General features: G+C 34.2%; 1 protein-coding gene across 2 annotated transcripts in view; it reads left to right on the plus strand.

The window, feature by feature from the left end:
• The window catches only part of TBC1D23 (TBC1 domain family member 23), a 55,765-nt gene that overhangs the window by 29,965 nt on the left and 7,261 nt on the right, over positions 1-18,539 (plus strand). The window contains exons 6-15 of one of the 2 annotated variants that reach the window (XM_025873370.2): positions 1,213-1,337; positions 1,429-1,475; positions 2,301-2,404; positions 3,746-3,868; positions 5,382-5,474; positions 7,692-7,862; positions 10,443-10,485; positions 12,240-12,349; positions 14,697-14,836; positions 16,248-16,292. In XM_025873370.2, the coding sequence (XP_025729155.1) occupies positions 1,213-1,337; positions 1,429-1,475; positions 2,301-2,404; positions 3,746-3,868; positions 5,382-5,474; positions 7,692-7,862; positions 10,443-10,485; positions 12,240-12,349; positions 14,697-14,836; positions 16,248-16,292 (1,001 nt within the window). The remainder of the gene's footprint in view (positions 1-1,212; positions 1,338-1,428; positions 1,476-2,300; positions 2,405-3,745; positions 3,869-5,381; positions 5,475-7,691; positions 7,863-10,442; positions 10,486-12,239; positions 12,350-14,696; positions 14,837-16,247; positions 16,293-18,539) is intronic. The other variant, XM_025873374.2, reaches the window with a different exon arrangement.

Raw genomic sequence — 18,539 nt, forward strand, 5'->3', positions numbered from 1 at the left:
TAGTTTGTTATTGCTACTAGTATCATGTGTATGGAATGGAGTCTTTTTTTTTTTTTTTTTAATCATGAGATGAAACAGTTAAAACCAGTTCCTAAACCTTGAGGACCTGTAACTGTGAGCAATGCAGTGATAGCTGTAGTTTGGCTACGTGAGTTTAATGATGATCATATATTGTGATTCTGTTTGTACATATTTGGTATTTGTAATAGTAATTTTTAAAATAACAGCATTATATATTTTAAAAACTTTGTGGTCAAGTGTAATGGCAGTTAGCTGGCTGTGGAATATCAGGTCATTTTTCTAGTGCAAACATCACCACTCACCATCTCTGTGAGCTTGGGAAGGTTATTTAATACCAGTCTATTTCCTCACCTATAAACTGGGAGAAAAATGTCAAATTTGAAGCCTTTTATGAGAATATTTAAAATAAGTGATAGCTAATAAAGGATATGTGACAGTAATTTAGTACTGAAATACGCACTAATGGGTATGTTCCCATTAGCCATTAAAAATGTTTTAAATTTAAACCTCTAGATGGAATTGTTTCTGTATCTAATGAAAATTGAATACTTTAAAAATATCACTGAGCTTATTTAATTTAAAACACAGGTTATAGAGAAACTTAAACAACTCTTTTATTTGAAATAGAAAACCACAGAGCTGAAATATTGAGGGATATAAATTTGTCTCCTGTTTCAGATGATGAACAAGGAAGCTTTGGCAGCAGTTCACCATTATATTGTCATTAAAACTTTTCTCTATGTTCTTAAGTTACCATGTTTGAGCCTTGCAGTTACCTTATAAGTACCATAATAATTATGCTAGTTACCCTTATAGTGGTAGTTATGTTAGTTATTATGCTATGGCAGATAGGTCCTAGTTACTTTAGTTACTCTAGGTTAATTATCTCTCTCTTCCCAACAATTGTAGAAGGGTAGCAGTATTCCTTCTTTTTTTTTTTTTTTATAAGAAGTAGAAATGGAAGCTTTAGAGGTTACATGATGTGCCTTAAGTCACACAGATAATAAGTGGCTTCATTGTGCCTTGAATCCACATATTCTGCCTTTGCATTACATACAGTAAAATTAAGCTACACATTAAGTGTCAGGTGCAGATAATTTGATGTAATGTTACTTACACATATGATTTCATACTTTTCAAAGAACAGGTCATGTCCAGTGGTTTATGTCTCATTTCATTTCCTGATTACAGCTTGGAAGCCTTTTTGCATGTTACTGTTCCATTGAAGTCACTCAGGCAATATGGGATGGATATCTACAACAAGCAGATCCATTTTTTATTTATTTCTTAATGTTAATAATCCTTGTTAATGCAAAGTAAGTATCAAGTTGCTTAGATTTTTCTCCTTTCTATTCTCAGGATGCTTTGTTAATATTTAACTCAAATCCATTTGTTTCTCTTTTGCAGAGAAGTTATTTTAGCACAGGAGTCGGACAGCAAAGGAGAAGTTATCCGTAAGTATCACTTAACATAGAGAAAATATTTCAAGTCACTTTATTTTCTAAAACTCAGGTTCTTCATCTATAAATTTAAGAGATTAGTCTACAGAACTCTGAGGTTTCATTCAACTCATGCACACTGTACAGGTACAAATCTTTTTTTTGCAAATCTTAAAGACTATTTTCCTTCCATTTTGCATCCTTGTTCATTTCTTACATGTTTTTTCACTCTTTCAATTCCTTTTCATATACTGTTACTTTGGTTTCATTGTTCATATCAAATGCCCTCCTCTGCCCTCTTTCCTTCCTTCTTCCTTTTTCCTTAATTTACCTTTGTGTACTCAGATTTCATAATTATTTCCATTGTGGAAATGTGGTTCTTTTGGGTCTCCCCATTCTAGCGCTCACAGAGATTAAGTTACTTCCTCTGTATATTGCCTGCCACCTTGTACTGTTTGTATTGTGGTGTTTTATCTTGCTACATTACAATGATTTATTTTTACATTTCTCACACGAGACAGAGTTCCTTAGGTCAGGAACTCCAGGGGCCCTGGCACTTAACATGTGTTTGTTAAATAAATGGCAGTACTGCCATCAAGGCTAATGAGTTTGATTTGATTGCCTGAACCTATCTTACACTAACAGCAGAATTGCACTACCAGTTTCAGCTCTTTTGGGGAACTCTGCTTCTCCTCAAGCAGTTTTAAAGACATCACTGTTAAGATTCCATTCCTGTAGTTTTTATTATGTTGAAGATATTCTAGCTTTGATATGTAAATAATGTTCATGGTTGTATTCATCAATTTTTTAAATGTTCTCATATCTGTAATCCTTTTTCAGAGTTCTTGGAAAATACTCCATCCAGTTTGAATCTAGAAGATATAGAAGATCTTTTCTCTCTGGCTCAGTATTATTGCAGTAAAACACCAGCTTCTTTCAGGAAGGTAGAAGACAAGAAATTACCAGCTTCAGTATTTCACATTTTGTACATTGTTTTATGGTTTATGTTGTGTCTACTTAAGTTAAAATACTCTAGGTTGTCACTCTTTTCTTTCTTTTTATGTGTTGCAGTTTTATGTGATTTTTCACTGTAAATACTCTCCCTACTAGAGGAACAGAAAAATTTAAAAAGATAGTATACAGATATGCTAGGAATTACTTCATTTCTACTCTATTAGTTACTTCTGATCATGAGAAAATTGAGATACTTCTTAAGTTAGTGTTTCTTGACTTTAAAAATTTCAAAAATCTGATGGAGGATGTATAATTATGCCTCCTTTATCTGGAGTTCTGCTTTGTGCAATTTTAGTAATGCAGAGCTGTCTCATGAACAAAAAAGGGTCCCTTAGCTGCATAGAGACTTAGAACCTTTCTCAAGTGCTTTCAAGTGAAAGGACACCAGATTAGAAACATGAGTGGTGTGAGTTCCTAGAAAGTAAAACTCCAAGAAGCAAAAGCTAATAGTAGAGGAGGCACAGAAATACCATTTATAAAGTAAATGGGTTTTTCTGTGACCTCAAGTGCCCGTGAGAGCATTATAGTCTTTTATTTATTTATTTTTTTAGGCATTCTGCCATAATGATTGCTAGTTGGTGGTCACGTCACTGAAACATCAAGATGAGGTTAAATTATGTTTAGTGTAATACGTTTCAGAAGTCAGACAAGAGAAACCTTTTAAAAACATTTCCCCTGAAACTAATTAATTAAAAAAGAGATTCGTTTCTAGGGACTAATTTCAGCTATTTTAATAATTGCCTTATGTAGACCACCTCAGTTCCTGACAATGTCAAACAAGTCAGATGATGGGGTTGTGGTTTAGGATTGCTGGATGAAAACGAAGTCTTTCAGTCTTTTAAGAGGAACAGCTTTTATTCGTCAGACATAGTAAATAATCTGCACTAGCAGTTGCTAATTAAATCAGGCTGTAGATCAGTGTATTACATAATTTTTTCCTTTTGTTTTTATTATGTTAAAATATGAAAATAACCATTTTTAAAATTTAATATTTAACTACAGGTGATACAGAAAATAGCTGTGTAGAATGTTTTATTTTTTCGTAGTCTTTTATTTTGTGTGAACTGTGACAAGGACTTTGTATATAGCCTTTTTGTCGCCTTTGGCCTGCAGTATTTGAGATGACATAATATTAAGTTTTAAAAGTCACATGACTCAAGAGTGTTACATAATTATTTTTACCTTTCATCATGGTTTATTAAGAATGTTTTTTGGAAGAAAGATTAATTTTGTTTTTCTTCGTGATGTTTTAAAAATTTCTCTTCAAACAGGATAATCACCATCTATTTGGTAGTACTTTGTTGGGAATTAAGGATGATGATGCAGATCTGAGTCAGGCTCTTTGTCTGGCCATCTCGGTGTCAGAGATCCTTCAAGCAAATCAGCTTCAAGGGGTAAATAAAGAAAACCCACAGTTTGTCAGAGGAATGCCCCTTTTAAATGCAGGGAACCAACATTTCCTCCCTGTTTGTGGATTCCCACAAAATTAATTTACTACAACAATGTAGCTGTTGCTTTTTTGAATGATTAATGTGTTGCCAGCTTGTGTGTTATTTTAGTTGTCGATAATTATTCTTGACAATTATTTTTATAAATTGCCAAATCTTATTTCATTTTTTAACAAAGCAACTGAGTATTGTATAAAGTACTTAAAATGGTGAATTTAGCGTTTAATAGTTAAATTCTGGGTAATTATACAGCTAATTGAATTAGATGGTCTGATGCCAGAGAGCATATAACAAAGGAGAATTGAGGATATACCATAATTTTCTGTCTACTGCTATCTTCATAAAAATCTAGTGAGCCAGTGTTTTCAGTATATGTTCTTTATTACTAGTAGTGGAACTGTTAACATGGGATGTGTATTTGGAAGGTGGGGTGTATTTCCAAGATGGAGGGAAGAAGTATGGGCATGGAAAGACAGGTGTTTTATAATATTTTTAAAACAAACATTTCACATATTTTTCTTATTAGAACTAGTTTTTTTTTTTTTTAAGATTTTATTTATTTGAGAGAGAGAGAGAAAGTGAGCATGAGCTGGTGAGGGACAGAGGGAGAAGCAGACTCCCTGCTGAGCAATGAGCCCGACGTGGGGCCTGATCCCAGGACCTGGAGATCATGACCTGAACTGAAGGCAGACGCTTAACTGACTGAGCCAGCCAGGCGCCCCTTATTAGAATTAGTATTAAAAAAGCAAATGAGGGCGCCTGGGTGGCTCAGATGGTTAGGCGTCTGCCTTCGGCTCAGGTCATGATCCCAGAGTCCTGGGATCGAGTCCCGCATCGGGCTCCCTGCTCCTTGGGAGCCTGTTTCTCCCTCTGCCTTTCTCTCTCTCTCTGTCTCTCATGAATAAATAAATAAAATCTTAAAAAAATCAAAAACAAATGAAAAGCTGTAGCCCAGTTTAAAGATCCTCATGTGAATTTCTTCAGCTCAGACTGGCATTGCAGAACTTCCTCTCATCCCAAGATGTTTAGTTCTTATATGAATTGCTGGCAACTTGTGGACTTATTTGCAGAAATAGTAATTTTATCTAGATTTGTGTTTATAACTATGTAGTTTTAAAATATATTTTTAACATGATACACATTAAAATTTTAAATTCCAACATAGTTTTATAGCTCAAACTGACATTCTCCTGCTACATATTTTAAGACTTTCTAGTCAACAGTATATATAAAGTGTTTTAACTGTTGAAAATGAATATAGTTATTTAAGATCTTGAGGTTATTTTCTTGCATCTCTTCTAATTGGGTCCTCCTAATTCTGTGAGATCTGTTTTTTGTTGTTTTTTTTTGTTTTTGTTTTTAATCTGTTCCCTCTCGTTTGGCTAATTGTAACATTATATTGTGTGAAATGTGACCCTCATGGCAAATTCCAGTATCTCAGATGTTGTTTTCCTCTTAGGAAGGAGTTCGGTTCTTTGTGGTGGATTGCCGTCCTGCAGAACAGTATAATGCTGGGCATTTATCAACTGCTTTCCACTTAGATTCAGATCTGGTTAGTATAAATGCTAGTTTAAATTTTTTATAAAGTAAGAGAATAAATAGTTTTTTTTTCTTTAGTTCATAAATAAATATACATGTACCAGATTGGTACATTTTCTTTCTGCTTAAGGAGGGGGTCTCTGCCCTTATAACAAAAGTATTGTTTTCAGGTTTCCGTTTCACCAGGACACCCTTTAAGTATGATAAAGGATAGATGCAAACAGTTAATTGTGGCTTACTATTGCTTACCATTGTTATGTCAGTAAATTCTAAACTTCTTACTGTGAGTTGTCTGATGTAGCACTTAGCATAGTGCCTTGCATCTAGTAAGTACTCTATAAATATAAGCTCTTACTATAATTGGGTAATTGTTCTAAAAGTTTTTACTATAAGCCTTTTTTAAATCATGAGTACTTATGCATGTAATAAACTAATATTTAATAAGAGTAGTATCCGGCATATCGGTGCTCACTTGTTAAAATTGCTATCTAAGGGCCACTTTAATTGAAAGAGTAGATGAAGTAAATAATTAAATATTGTCAAAAATACTTAGAGTGGGATAGACATCATTTAAACCATTCTGGGTTATAAGAGTCTCATGGATGGTGAAGACAGAAAGAGGTGTAACCCTTTTTGCTGACTGTGCGATCTGCCCTTCTTCCCATCTCATCTGAAAAAGGTGACGCTGAGGCCTGAGAAGGTGATAGTGAGGGGTTTAGGTGGTGTTGAGAGGAAACTTATGTAAAGTAGAGGAAAACTCAGACAGTTTGGGTGTTTTAAGTAAGGAAGGTGATCAAGCTTGTTTGCGTCCTGAAAGTGAACCCTGAGCCTTTCTCATCCTTGACTTGTCTCGGGGGAGGGGGTTAGATGGTCCTTCTTTTATGCTTATTTAAAAATTTGCTCAAGTGATTCATGAATATTTGATTTTTTTCTTCAAAAACTCAAAAGAATATCTCCAGAGTTATTACCAGCTGGTTTAATCTTCCGACCTTTTAATGTGTATTTATGTATTTCTTGTTTACTTTTTTCACTAAATTTTTCACTTAACAGTTCACTTGCTTTTTCAGCAAACTGTTTCTTAGAGATCTTTCCATTTAAGTACATTCTTTTTTTTAGTATCCCCACATTTTATCTATGTGTTTATTTTTACTCTTCGTCCAACATGGGGCTCAAATTCCCAACCCCACGATTAAGAGTTGCATGCTCTGACTGAGGCAGCCAGGCAATGACTGTATAGTGAACCATGGTACAGATGTACCATAATTTATTGCCCAGTTGATGTACATCTGGGTTATTTTCAGTTTTCTTGTAGTAAACAATGCTGCAGTTAGATCCTTATACAAGTTTTGTGAACTTGTGCAAATATTTCTGTAAAAGAGGCTTCTGAAAGTAGAACCGTTGGTTTGAGGGATGTGAGTATGTAAAACATTACTAGAAATGCCTTATCCTTTAAAGAGACAGAACCAGCTTACACTTTACAGCTGTAGATGAGAGTGTTTCATACTGTTGCATTATAGCACATTACCAATTTTTTATTTTACAAGAATGATGGGTGAAGAACAGTGGTAATTTTAAGTGATGTTGAGCATCTTTTTGTAAGTGTACTGTTTATTTGTATTTTGATTTACGAATTGCTTTTCTTTGTCCATTTTTCTGTTGGATTTTCACTATGCTTTTTATGTAGCCCTATTATAAGACTTACAACAGATTTTTGTAGTTATTGACATATGTTTTCTTGAGGGAAAGAAATTAACATTTTTCATCCTTTTATCTCTAGTACCTGGAGTAGTGCTGATAAAAATGGCTTCTCCTATTTCTGTCTTCTAAGAAATACATTGTTTGCCATATAAGTGGAAGCTAAAAAATATGCTTTGTTTTAATGTATGGTTTTTACTTATGGACCCTTCTACTCAGTGTTAAACTTTTCTTGTCATGATACCTAATGACACCATAGCTTGTTTAAGAAACAACAAAAATATTTTTTTCTTAGAATATTTTCTGTGCATATTTAACCTTTCTGTGAATCTTCAACTTTTGTTCTAGTGTATTATAGGTACATTTATATACATTTCTTTTTTCTTATCCCAGCAATTTTATTTAGAAGAGCCTTTATTCCTTTGTTTTTATGGTAGCTATTTAAATTTTTTTTTTCCTGGAAGAATATTTCAAATTTGGAAATGTATGTCCAGTACCATTTTGCCACATTTTTAGTTTTTAAAAAATTGTCTAGATGCTCCAGAATCCATCTGAGTTTGCACAATCAGTAAAATCTTTGCTGGAAGCACAGAAGCAGTCCATCGAGTCTGGCTCCATCGCTGGTGGGGAGCACCTCTGTTTTATGGGCAGCGGTAGAGAGGAAGAAGACATGTATATGAACATGGTCCTCGCACACTTTTTACAGGTATGCTGACAAATTTTTTCAGTTTTGCTTGGTTATTGCTATCACCTTTAAGAAGTTATAGGTAATTTTGTACTGTTATCTACATTGTCAAATGTATACGTAGTTTTTCTTTCCAGCTTATAGGTTTTGTGTCTTCCCAAGAAAGGCCTTCCCGAGAGTTTTCTTACATGCTTACATGCTTATGTGATTTATTTTTTATGTTTAGATCTTGAACCATCTGGAATTTAATTTTGTATAATAAGTGAGGTAGGAATCAAAAAAAATTTTTTTTCCAGATAGCTACCCAGTTGTGCTATCAATTTGAAATTCCACCTTTCTAATACACTGAATTCCTCAGTGCATCAGGATCTACTTCTGGATTATTCTGTTGTATTGCTCTTTATGTCTATATTTTTTACAGGAACTACATATTTCATTTTAATCTCTTTACTTTGAAATAGAATATACGTGTATATTTATTCAATACACTTAGCCACGTTTCCTTTTTGTGTTCGGATGTTGTCTTCAGCACAGCTAATTTGTATTAGTGATTTTATACAACTTGTTCCTCTATCTTCTCTACAAAGCTTCACTCAGTGATGGCTCTTTCTTACAAAAATAGTTGTTTGTTAGGTATTCTTTGATAGTTTATACATTAAAGTCTTCATTTTTTATGACCCTGAACTGTGGAATCAGGAAGACCATGGGCATGGTGTTGCACTAGCCACTCAATTTGGATCCTTTTCTGTTCATGTTGTATTTTACTGGGAATTTGTTTTGAGAAAATAAGTCTAAGGGAAAGAATCCTTGAAAGACAAAATCTGAGAAGGAACCAAGGTATTTGGGGGAAGGGGATGGTAAGATAATTTTATACCTTATTAAAGGAGAGATCTTTAGAAATTTACAGAAAAACAAAAATAGCAACTCAGACTCATTTTACTTATAAATTTAATTGCCCTATTTTTAAAAATTCTCTGGTATAAACTGTATATTGTAAGGCCTGTCACATGGCAAGAATTTGAAATACTGTGAACTTCTTTTTTATAACTCAAGTTCTTGATGTGGTTTTAGAAATTTTTTCCCTAACTTTTATCATGGAAAATTTCAAACAAATTCAAAAGTAGGTGGAATTGAACCCTATAAACTCTTTATGATGACATAATCACATTATCATTATTACATTTTATTATAAAAAATCTAACTATTGTTCAGGTTTCCCTGGTTTTCCCAGGACCCAAAACAAGATGTTGCACTTGGTTGACATCTTTTAAGTCTCTCTCTTTTTTTTTTAAGATTTTATTTATTTATTTGACAGAGAGAGACACAGCGAGAGCGAGAACACAAGCAGGGGGAGTGGGAGAGGGACCAGCAGGCTTCCCGCGGAGCAGGGAGTCTGCTTCTCCCTCTGACCTTCTTCCCTCTCATGCTTTCTCTCTACCATTCTCTCTCTCTCTCCATAAATAAATAAAAATCTTTAAAAAAAAAAATAAAGTCTCTTTTAATTTATAATTTCTCTTTCCTAATTTTTTTCCTTGCTGATTAGTTAGAAAAACTGGTTACTTTGTCTTATAAAGAGTTTCCCACATTCTAGATTTTGCTGATTGCATTCACATTGTGTTGTTTATCAGGTTCTGTCCCTGGTATTTCCTCTACGTTGGTAATTAGATCTAGCGACTTGGTGGGGGATAGGAAGTCCTGGGTGGTGTGAGCTTTCATCAGGAGGTACATACCCAGATCGCTCTCTTTTTTTTTTTTTTTTTATTTGACAGAGAGACAGCGAGAGAGGGAACACAAGCAGGGGGAGTGGGAGAGGGAGAAGCAGGCTTCCCACTGAGCAGGGAGCCTGATGCAGGCTTGATCCCAGAACCCTGGGATCACGACCCGAGCCAAAGGTGGACACTTAACGACTGAGCCCCTCTCTCTTTTTTAACATTTTATTTATTTGAGAGAGAGAGCACAAGCAGGGAGAGGAGCAGAGGGAGAGCAAGAAGCAGACTCCCCACTGAGCAGGGAGCCTGATGTGGGGCTCTGTCCCAGGACCCTGGGATCATGACCTGGGCTGAAGGCAGACGCTTAACTGACTGAGCCACCCAGGTGCCCCGATATCTCTCTTCTTTATGTCTCATTCTTTCTTTGCCATTGTTTATTAGATCCATTAATTTTTGTAGTTTGTAAAATGGTAACATTCTGTTATTTCTTACTCAAATTAGCTCTAATATTTGTTTTTATATTTCTTTTTTATGAAGGACACAACATATTTTGAAAGCTTTTAAGAACTCTAAATTAATTATATCTAAAAATGTAATTTTACTGGTTTTGGTTTGACTCCTTATTATATTGTTGGAACTATAATACAAATAAAATCATAATATTGTTAGTAGCTGTGAAGTTGTCCCCTTCTTTCCACCCAAACACAGACCTTACAATATAAAAGGTAAATTTGTGTATATCTTTTTGTCAGCTTCCAAAATGTCAAAGAAAAGAAAAAGTCCAGAAATCTAATGTATAGCTTTATATTACATTTGTTAATGTTTATAGAACTATGAGAGGTTTTAATTAAATTGCATTTTGGAATAACTTAAGTTCTGTTTTTTTTTACAGAAAAACAAAGAATATGTGAGCATTGCCAGTGGAGGATTTATGGGTAAGATTTTAATTTATTAATCGCTTTGCCTCCACTTTTCAGAGGAAATTATATCACCAGACCTCATTTGGAGTGACCAAATTAGTTAATGGATAAACTCTCTCTTCAGTCATTCTATATTTTCAGACAAGGCAAGGCAAGCAGGACGTATAGATAACAGACAAACACAATAGACAATTGAAATGAGCAAATATTTAATGGAAGATTATTTCAGTAGATATGTTTAATGAGCTTGTATTTGTGAAAAAGCAGCATCTAGTCTACATGATTTGTCTTTATGGAGAAGGTAGAAGAGATAGGACTGGGAAACAGGGGTAGAAGGAATACTTTTCATATTCTTTCCTTTTTGTTATGTTTTTATTTAATTTTTAAGCTACTTGAAAGTATTAGCTGCTAAAAAATTATGGAATGGAATGGAATAAAACAAACTGATGTTTTCAAATCTTCAGACTAATATCTGGTAATCCAGGATAGTAAAATAATTGCCAAAATCTCTGCAGGCAGAGATTTGAGAATTTATGAAGGATTAGGGTCAGGGTAAAAAGATTAAAAAGAGCTTGTCTTTTTTACAAATGATGTTATTTAAGAGTACAAACTTGCGACTAGTAGAAAAATAAGTCCTGGAGAACTGTAAGTATGGTGAACATATACAACAATATTGTATTATGATAAACTTGCAGAGAGACTAAATCTTAATTATTGCCACCATAAAAAAGAAATGGTAATTATGTGATGCGATAGAGGTGTTAACTATTGCCGAAATGGAAATCATATTACAGTATATAAAGCAAACATGTTGTATACCTTAAATTTGTACACTGTTATAGGTCAAGTATATTTCAATTAAATAAAGAGCATTTTATAGTAAAATTAATATTTGTTGAGTAGTAGAATCATAAGTTTGAATCATGAGAGTCTCATAAGGATTAAGTTCTGACCTAATATCTTGTGTTATAACTTAGAATTTTTGATAGATTAGGATCTATTTCCTTTTGGTCTTTGATATTAGCAAGGATTATGATAATCTCCTACATATCATGGCCTGATAACTAACAACCTTTGGGGCTCATACCCAGAGTGATCTGCATAAGGGGTTATTTTAATAAGTAGTGTTAAGCAAGTATTGGCCTTATGCCCAGTGTGATTTATTAGGAATTTTGACAGCATGATAGAGAATTGGTTATTAAGCTTATTAGGAATTTTGACAGCATGCTACAGAATTGGTTATTAAGCTTATTATCAAAAGTATCTGAAAAGCAGTCTTTTATGGTATAGTCTAGGTTTTAGAAGCTTTTTTCTAATTATGGATTATTTCTTTTTCAAAAATCTCTCCAGAGCAGTTAATACCTTCTTTACTACGGGAAAGATTAATTAGATGTATTTGGTAAAACAAAAGCCACCATAGGTTTTCTTTTAATCCTTTATGTCATAAAAATGTTGCTGAGATTATCTCTTAATACTTTAACGATTCCCTTCCAAAGAGGAAAACATCAAGTCTACATTAGTTATTGTCATCCTTAAGGTCAGTTATGAAAAATTGTAGTTGTACAGAGGGCTTTAGAAGAAGAAGAAGGCTTTCTGTAGCTTAGAGTCCTTCATTCCTTTACAGAGGTACAGAAAAAAATACCTGTAATTATATCTTTGGATCCTCTTTCATTCAGCTATGACATGTTTATTACATTCTCTGGTAACGAATCTTTCCAGAGGGGGTTGATATGTGAGCTATTGTTTTTTTTCTTCTTGTTTATCTTAAGCACTGCAGCAGCACCTGGCGGACATAAATGTGGATGGACCAGAAAATGGATATGGCCATTGGATTGCTAGTACCTCAGGCTCAAGGAGCAGTGTCAATTCTTCTGTTGATGTAAGTGTATGTGTAGAATATGTCGCCAGATTTGGATAAATGCCCAAAAGGTGACTGTTAAACCCTCACCATAACAGAAATGGAGTCAAAATATTTCAAACACATGGAGTGATGAGTCATATTATTGCAAGGTTAATGTAATGATGGAACAGGCCTGCGTATCTAAACTAGCCAGGAGTTCTGGAGATCCACCTGCTGAATTCAGATTTCTCCCTGTCCAGCTGCAGTTTGGTGTCATCTAGTGACAATTTTCTGCTTCAGCTTAAATATCAATGGAGATAATACTGAGTCCTATGACTAGCTGGGACTCCCAAGTGATCTGGTTCTAGGAATCTCCCAATTAGTGTGAGCCAAAAGAATACTGAGCCTTATGGTCACATCTCCTGCAGAGCATATCTGTACCCCCCCACCACAAATTTACATGGTTATAACTTCAGTCCACCCATATATATATTTGAGAGAGGTAGCAGAGGGAGAGGGAGAAACAAGCTCCCCACTGAGCAGGGAGCCCAATAACGATGTCACAGGGCTCATCCCACGACCCTGGGATCATGACCTGAGCTGAAGGCACACACTTAACGGACTGTGTCACCCAGGAGCCCCACCACTAGAATCTTACATTATACTATATGTTAACTGTAATTAAAACAAAAACTTTAAAAATAAATAAAATGCCTATTTAAAAGCATTTCTTTTTTTAAAATTTGTTTAATTTTCCATCTAATAATACCTAAATCCTAGGGCACTTTCTAATTATTTCCTTCTCAAGTTCTAAAGAGTAATTAATGGGCAAAAGATGGGCACACTTTTAAACTTCTGACACCTCTTGCTACCTTGCCCTTTGGGGAGTATGGAGCAATTCCGTGAAACAGTTTAAGAATTACACTCACACCTATTACATTAGGTACATAAAAATAATTTTTCTTGAGAAATTAAAGGCCTAGGTGAAAATATTTAAACAGCAAAAATTTATAAGGAATAAATGTTTAAAAAATTTAGCCACATGAATGATATTCTGATTATACTTTTGATTATTTTTGTGGAGTAATTGAAGTTAAGAAAAGGTCAATAACTATTTCTTACTGAATAAAGAAGGTAGTTTCAGACTTTATGCATTTTTTTAAATTTTATTTTATTACATTATGTTAGTCACTATTCATTACATCATTAGTTTTTGATGTCAGACTTTATGCATTTATATATGCAACATATAGCCTCATTTTTCATTTCTAATTCCCATCCCTAAAATGGTTTTACCTAGTGTATCGGTCTGTTAGGCCTGTCATAACAAAATACAACCAAGTAGTTGGCTTAAACAAAGAAGTTAATTTTGTTTTTTTATAATGTATTATTTGTTTCAGAGGTACGGGTCTGTGATTCAACAGTCCTACACAATTCACAGCACTCACCATATCACATACCTTCCCCAGTGTCTATCACCCAGCCACTCCATCCCTCCCACCCCCCACCACTCCAGCAACCCTCAGTTTGTTTCCTGAGATTAAGAATTCCTCCTATCAGTGAGATCATATGATACATGTCTTTCTCTGATTGACTTATTTTGCAGCATAATACCCTCCAGTTCCATCCACGTTGTTGCAAATGGCAAGATTTCATTCCTTTTGATGGCTGTGTAATATTCCATTGTATATATATATATACCACATCTTCTTTATCCATTCATCTGTCGATGGACATCTTGGCTCTTCCCATAGTTTGGCTATTGTGGACATTGCTGCTATAAACATCGGGGTGCACATACCCCTTCGGACCCCTACATTTGTATCTTTGGGGTAAATACCCAGTAGTGCAATTGCTGGGTCATAGGGTAGCTTTATTTTCAACTTTTTGAGGAACCTCCATACTGTTTTCCAGAGTGGCTGAGAAAGGGGAACCCTCCTACACTGTTGGTGGGAATGCAAGCTGGTGCAGCTGGAAAACAGAAGTTAATTTTCTTATAGTTCTGCAGGTCTGGGATCAAAGGGTTTGCAGGTTTGATTACTCCTCAGGCATCTCTTTGGGTTGCACATAACTGCCTTCTTGTCTCTCTGGACGCACGTGGCCTTTTTTCTGTGTATGTGCATCCCTGATGTCTCCCCCTCTTCCTATAAGGACACTAGTCATATTCAATTAAGGCCCATCTGTATGACTTCATTTAACTTTAATTTACTCTTTAAAGGCCCTGTCTCTGCATACAGTCATTTCCTGAGATGTACTAGAAGAATGAACTTTTAACATATGGCCACAATTCAGTCCATAACATCTAGACAGCCTTTAGCAGTAGTGTCTCTGCTAATCATTAGGAGAACAGTTAATTTATCAGTAAGTTCTTTTTTTTTTTTTTCAGGGTGAATCTTCTAATGGCTCAAATGATAGAGGAATGAAATCACTAGTAAATAAAATGACTGTTGCTTTGAAGACGAAATCTGTTAATGTCAGGGAAAAAGTTATTAGTTTTATTGAGAATACATCAACTCCTGTGGACCGGTGAGTTGCTTATATGGTAGGAGTTTATGATTAGTAACTAAAGAAACATGTCTTACAGTAAAAGCTAGTTGAATTGAATGTGTTCTAGAAGAATCATAAAGTACATTTTTTAATTAGATAATTTCAGTTTTCATTATATTGCAGAGATGTCCTTTATTGCTATAACATTTGACTGTAATGATTTCTTTCTTCTGCTCATAATAAAACTCAAATAATGGTACTGCCCCTTTATGTGATTCATTAAAAAAATATTAAGATGCTATTCTATATATTACATTTCATATAGTAGCTGTTGCCCACATGTCAGATGGATGGGAACTATCTACCGAATGCAGTAATCTCAAAGCAGGAACCTCCTCTTCTCTAGGAATTTGTAACCTAGAAAATTTGGTCATGCTAAATAAAGCAAAAACCCATTTTCTTTTTTTTAAATTATTTTTTAAAGTACTCTCTACACCCAACATGGGGCTCAAACTCAACAGCCCCAATGTCAAGAGTCAGATGCTCCACCAGCTGAGCCAGCCAGGCACCCCAGAAACCCATTATCTCAAGTTTGAGAGTTTAGATCTTCATAGAATTATGTTCATAGAATATAAGTGACCCCTGTTTTCTCATGAATTACAAAAGAAGGGTTTAGCTAACAAATGATAAGTTTATGAATGTGGGTTTTAATGTTTCTTACTGGAACTGTAGAGTCCACAATGTTTTTTCCTCCACATAGTAGTCTGATTGATCTTTCTTGTTCTTTCAGTTCAAGACTAACCTAATAATTCCAACACAGAATTTGTTGTTAAGCAAGCCTGATCTTGAAAGTGCATTATTTCATTTCACTCTCATGTCTTCCTTGCAGTATCCTAGGAAAGTTGAAACATTTGACTTTAAGAATTGAATGTCAGAAATTTATTGTTACTTTTTAATTAAACATATGCATACAAAAGTACATTTTTTTCCTTGTTTAGTAAAAAGCAAAGAAGAGAGTAGGTTATTTTCACAAATCCAAAAAAACTGTGCCTGTCTAAAATGGCCCACTGATAAATAATATTAAAGTGTTTTATCAAGCCTGAGGGTCTTTTTTGCTCACTAAAATTGTTCTCCAAAGCCTGTAACTTTTTTACTTTAAAGTCAGTGCATTCTGAACTAGAGTACTATTGCTAAATTTTGTAGCATGAACATTTAAAATTGTATTTTAAAATGAACTAGTGATAACTCTAACTTGAAAAGACTATTGTCTTTGTTAAAAAAAAAATCCGTTGAAACTAGCTTTTCTTCATTTTTCTTTGTACTTGGGATCAAAACATTATAATATACGCTCGCTCAAGGTTAGAAAAAGTGATTATACTATATTTTTGTTTTAAAGCCGTTGTGTTTTTAATAATCATTTTGTTCTGTCCTCTGCCTCAATTTGCTATAGAATGTCTTTCAATCTTCCTTGGCCAGACAGAGCATGTACAGAGCGGTAAGCCAATGAGTAGAGCAGCTTTCTGGGACCATCGTTTTCCTTTTTTGCATGTCTCATGCTCTCTATAAGCCTCACACTGTCTTAGCTAAAATTTCATGCAGCTGTTTCAAATGCTGAACTTTTCTTATTCTGCTTTTAGGAGTGTGTGATACTGATTGAGCTGTATTTGTTTTTTGCTTGATCATTTTAATTTTTTTCCTTGCATGCTGCTTTATATATGTCATACCTCAGATAAAAATCAAGTACATTCAAATCCAAGAACTTCATAAAACCTGCAGTTTTTATTCTGAAAGAGAGGAAGGTGAAACAAAGAAAATACTTAGTCTCAGAGTTGGCAGGGTGGTAGCTTTGGAGATAATTTGCTTCTATCTTCTGCTCTAACACTAGAGAATATCACTGAGAGAAGGCATAGGTCATGGTTCAAAATTGCTAATATAAGTATGTTATATAATTTTATAATCTTTTTTAAAAGATTTTTCTTAATTAGATGTATTTAGGTTGGTGAGAAAACATATAAATCAGTTCCAAAGAACCATAGTTCTTTGGTTTTTCCATGAAAGAAATTAGGTCATGGGGGACATGTTAATGCATAATCCATCTCTTCTCTGTCCCAATAAGATGGGGTACTTGTTGTTAGATTCTGCAAGTCTAAGTTGAAAAATCTACTGGATCTTCAATTAGGATGCACAGAAGAACTTTACTAACTTAATACTTTTATATGGCTTTACAGTTTTTATACCCACAGAATTTTTCTGCAGTTTGAATTACAGTATCAATTACAGCAATATCTATGGACATTTTAAAAGAAATTCTAGTTGTCTTTTAAGATTTATTATTTATTTATTTTAGAGCGTGCGAGTGAGGGGAAGGGGGAGAGGGAGAGAGAATTCTCAAGCAGACTGTCAGCTGAGCACAGAGCCTGCCCAGGGCTCGATCCCAGGACCCTGAGACTATGACCTGAGCCTAAATCAAGAGTCGGCGGCCCAACTGACTGAGCCACCCTGGCACCCCTCAAGTTGTATTTTAAATATGTTAAGCTTTGGAATAATGGAGTTGACTTTTTTTTTGGTCATTTCAATATTTTCAGTGACTAGAAGTAGCATTTTTAAAAGCAGTAGTTTACTCCTAACTTACTGGTAAGAGTTTTTATTTACTGTGACTATTCCTGCACAATGCCAATTTTAGAGCTTCTATTACAGTTTTATCTGAGACTATTTTAAAGGCAGTTGCTTCTTTTAAAATTATAATCTATTTGTGAATCATCTTTCTACCTTCTCTTTTTATAGGACCATCGAAATAGTCTAATTTAAACTCCCAATTTTCTCCCCAGTTCTTAAGGTTTTAAAAATTTAATCTTTTAATCTTGATCTTCTTTGGTCTACAGGCAAATATTTAGAAAACAGAATTTAGTGAAAAGTTAGAACCGGGTTTCCTTCTGAGCACAGTAAATAAAACCTGTTCAAACTATGTTACAGATGTTTTTGTTATTCAGCTAAAAACATATAAGTATACTGCTTTTTTAAGAATCCAGCCATTGAATTTCATTAATTTTTAGCCAGTCTATTAAGAACTATTTCAATAATCTTTATAAACAAGATTATTAAATTTTTTTTTTTCATTTTAAGTTGGCTCCATGCCCAAGGTGGGGCTTAAACTCACAACCCTGAGATCCAGTCAGATCTACTGATTGAGCCAGCCAGATCCACCCCCCCCGCCCTTTTTTTTGTTTTTTGCTTTGTTTATACTTGCCTTCTGGTTCAAGCATCTACTGTAAACATCTTTGTTTCTATGTTATGTCTGTTTAATTATGCTTTACTATCAGGAGAGAACCAATAATCTCATACAGTTTTATAATCTAGATGGCACTAAAGTATTTTTAGACAAAGCTATATTATCTTTATCTTTTATAAGAAAACTCAATCTGAGTTTTAGTTGTTTGAATTATTTATTTCATTTGCTCTAATGAGCGTAGTTTGATAATTAAATGGATAATTTTATATTAGATATGTTTTAACATAAAATCAAATGATTTTGTGATTTAATTTAAACTGTCTACTATGTTTGATTAATTTATAATTCCCAAAGAGTGTTACACATTCAGCTCTCAATTGATTTTTCTAGTGAGGTTTCTGTTGAGGAATGTTGTTTTGGGAGAAGTAAAGATTCAAGCCTATTTCAACAAAATTGGGTCATGATAAGATTTTTATTGAAGATATGTATTAAGAAATTATTTAAAATACGGAC

This window comes from Callorhinus ursinus, unplaced genomic scaffold, assembly GCF_003265705.2.
Source record: "Callorhinus ursinus isolate GAN/ISIS: 27379988/994484 unplaced genomic scaffold, GSC_fseal_2.0 scaffold1, whole genome shotgun sequence".
Taxonomy (NCBI): Eukaryota; Metazoa; Chordata; class Mammalia; order Carnivora; family Otariidae; genus Callorhinus; species Callorhinus ursinus.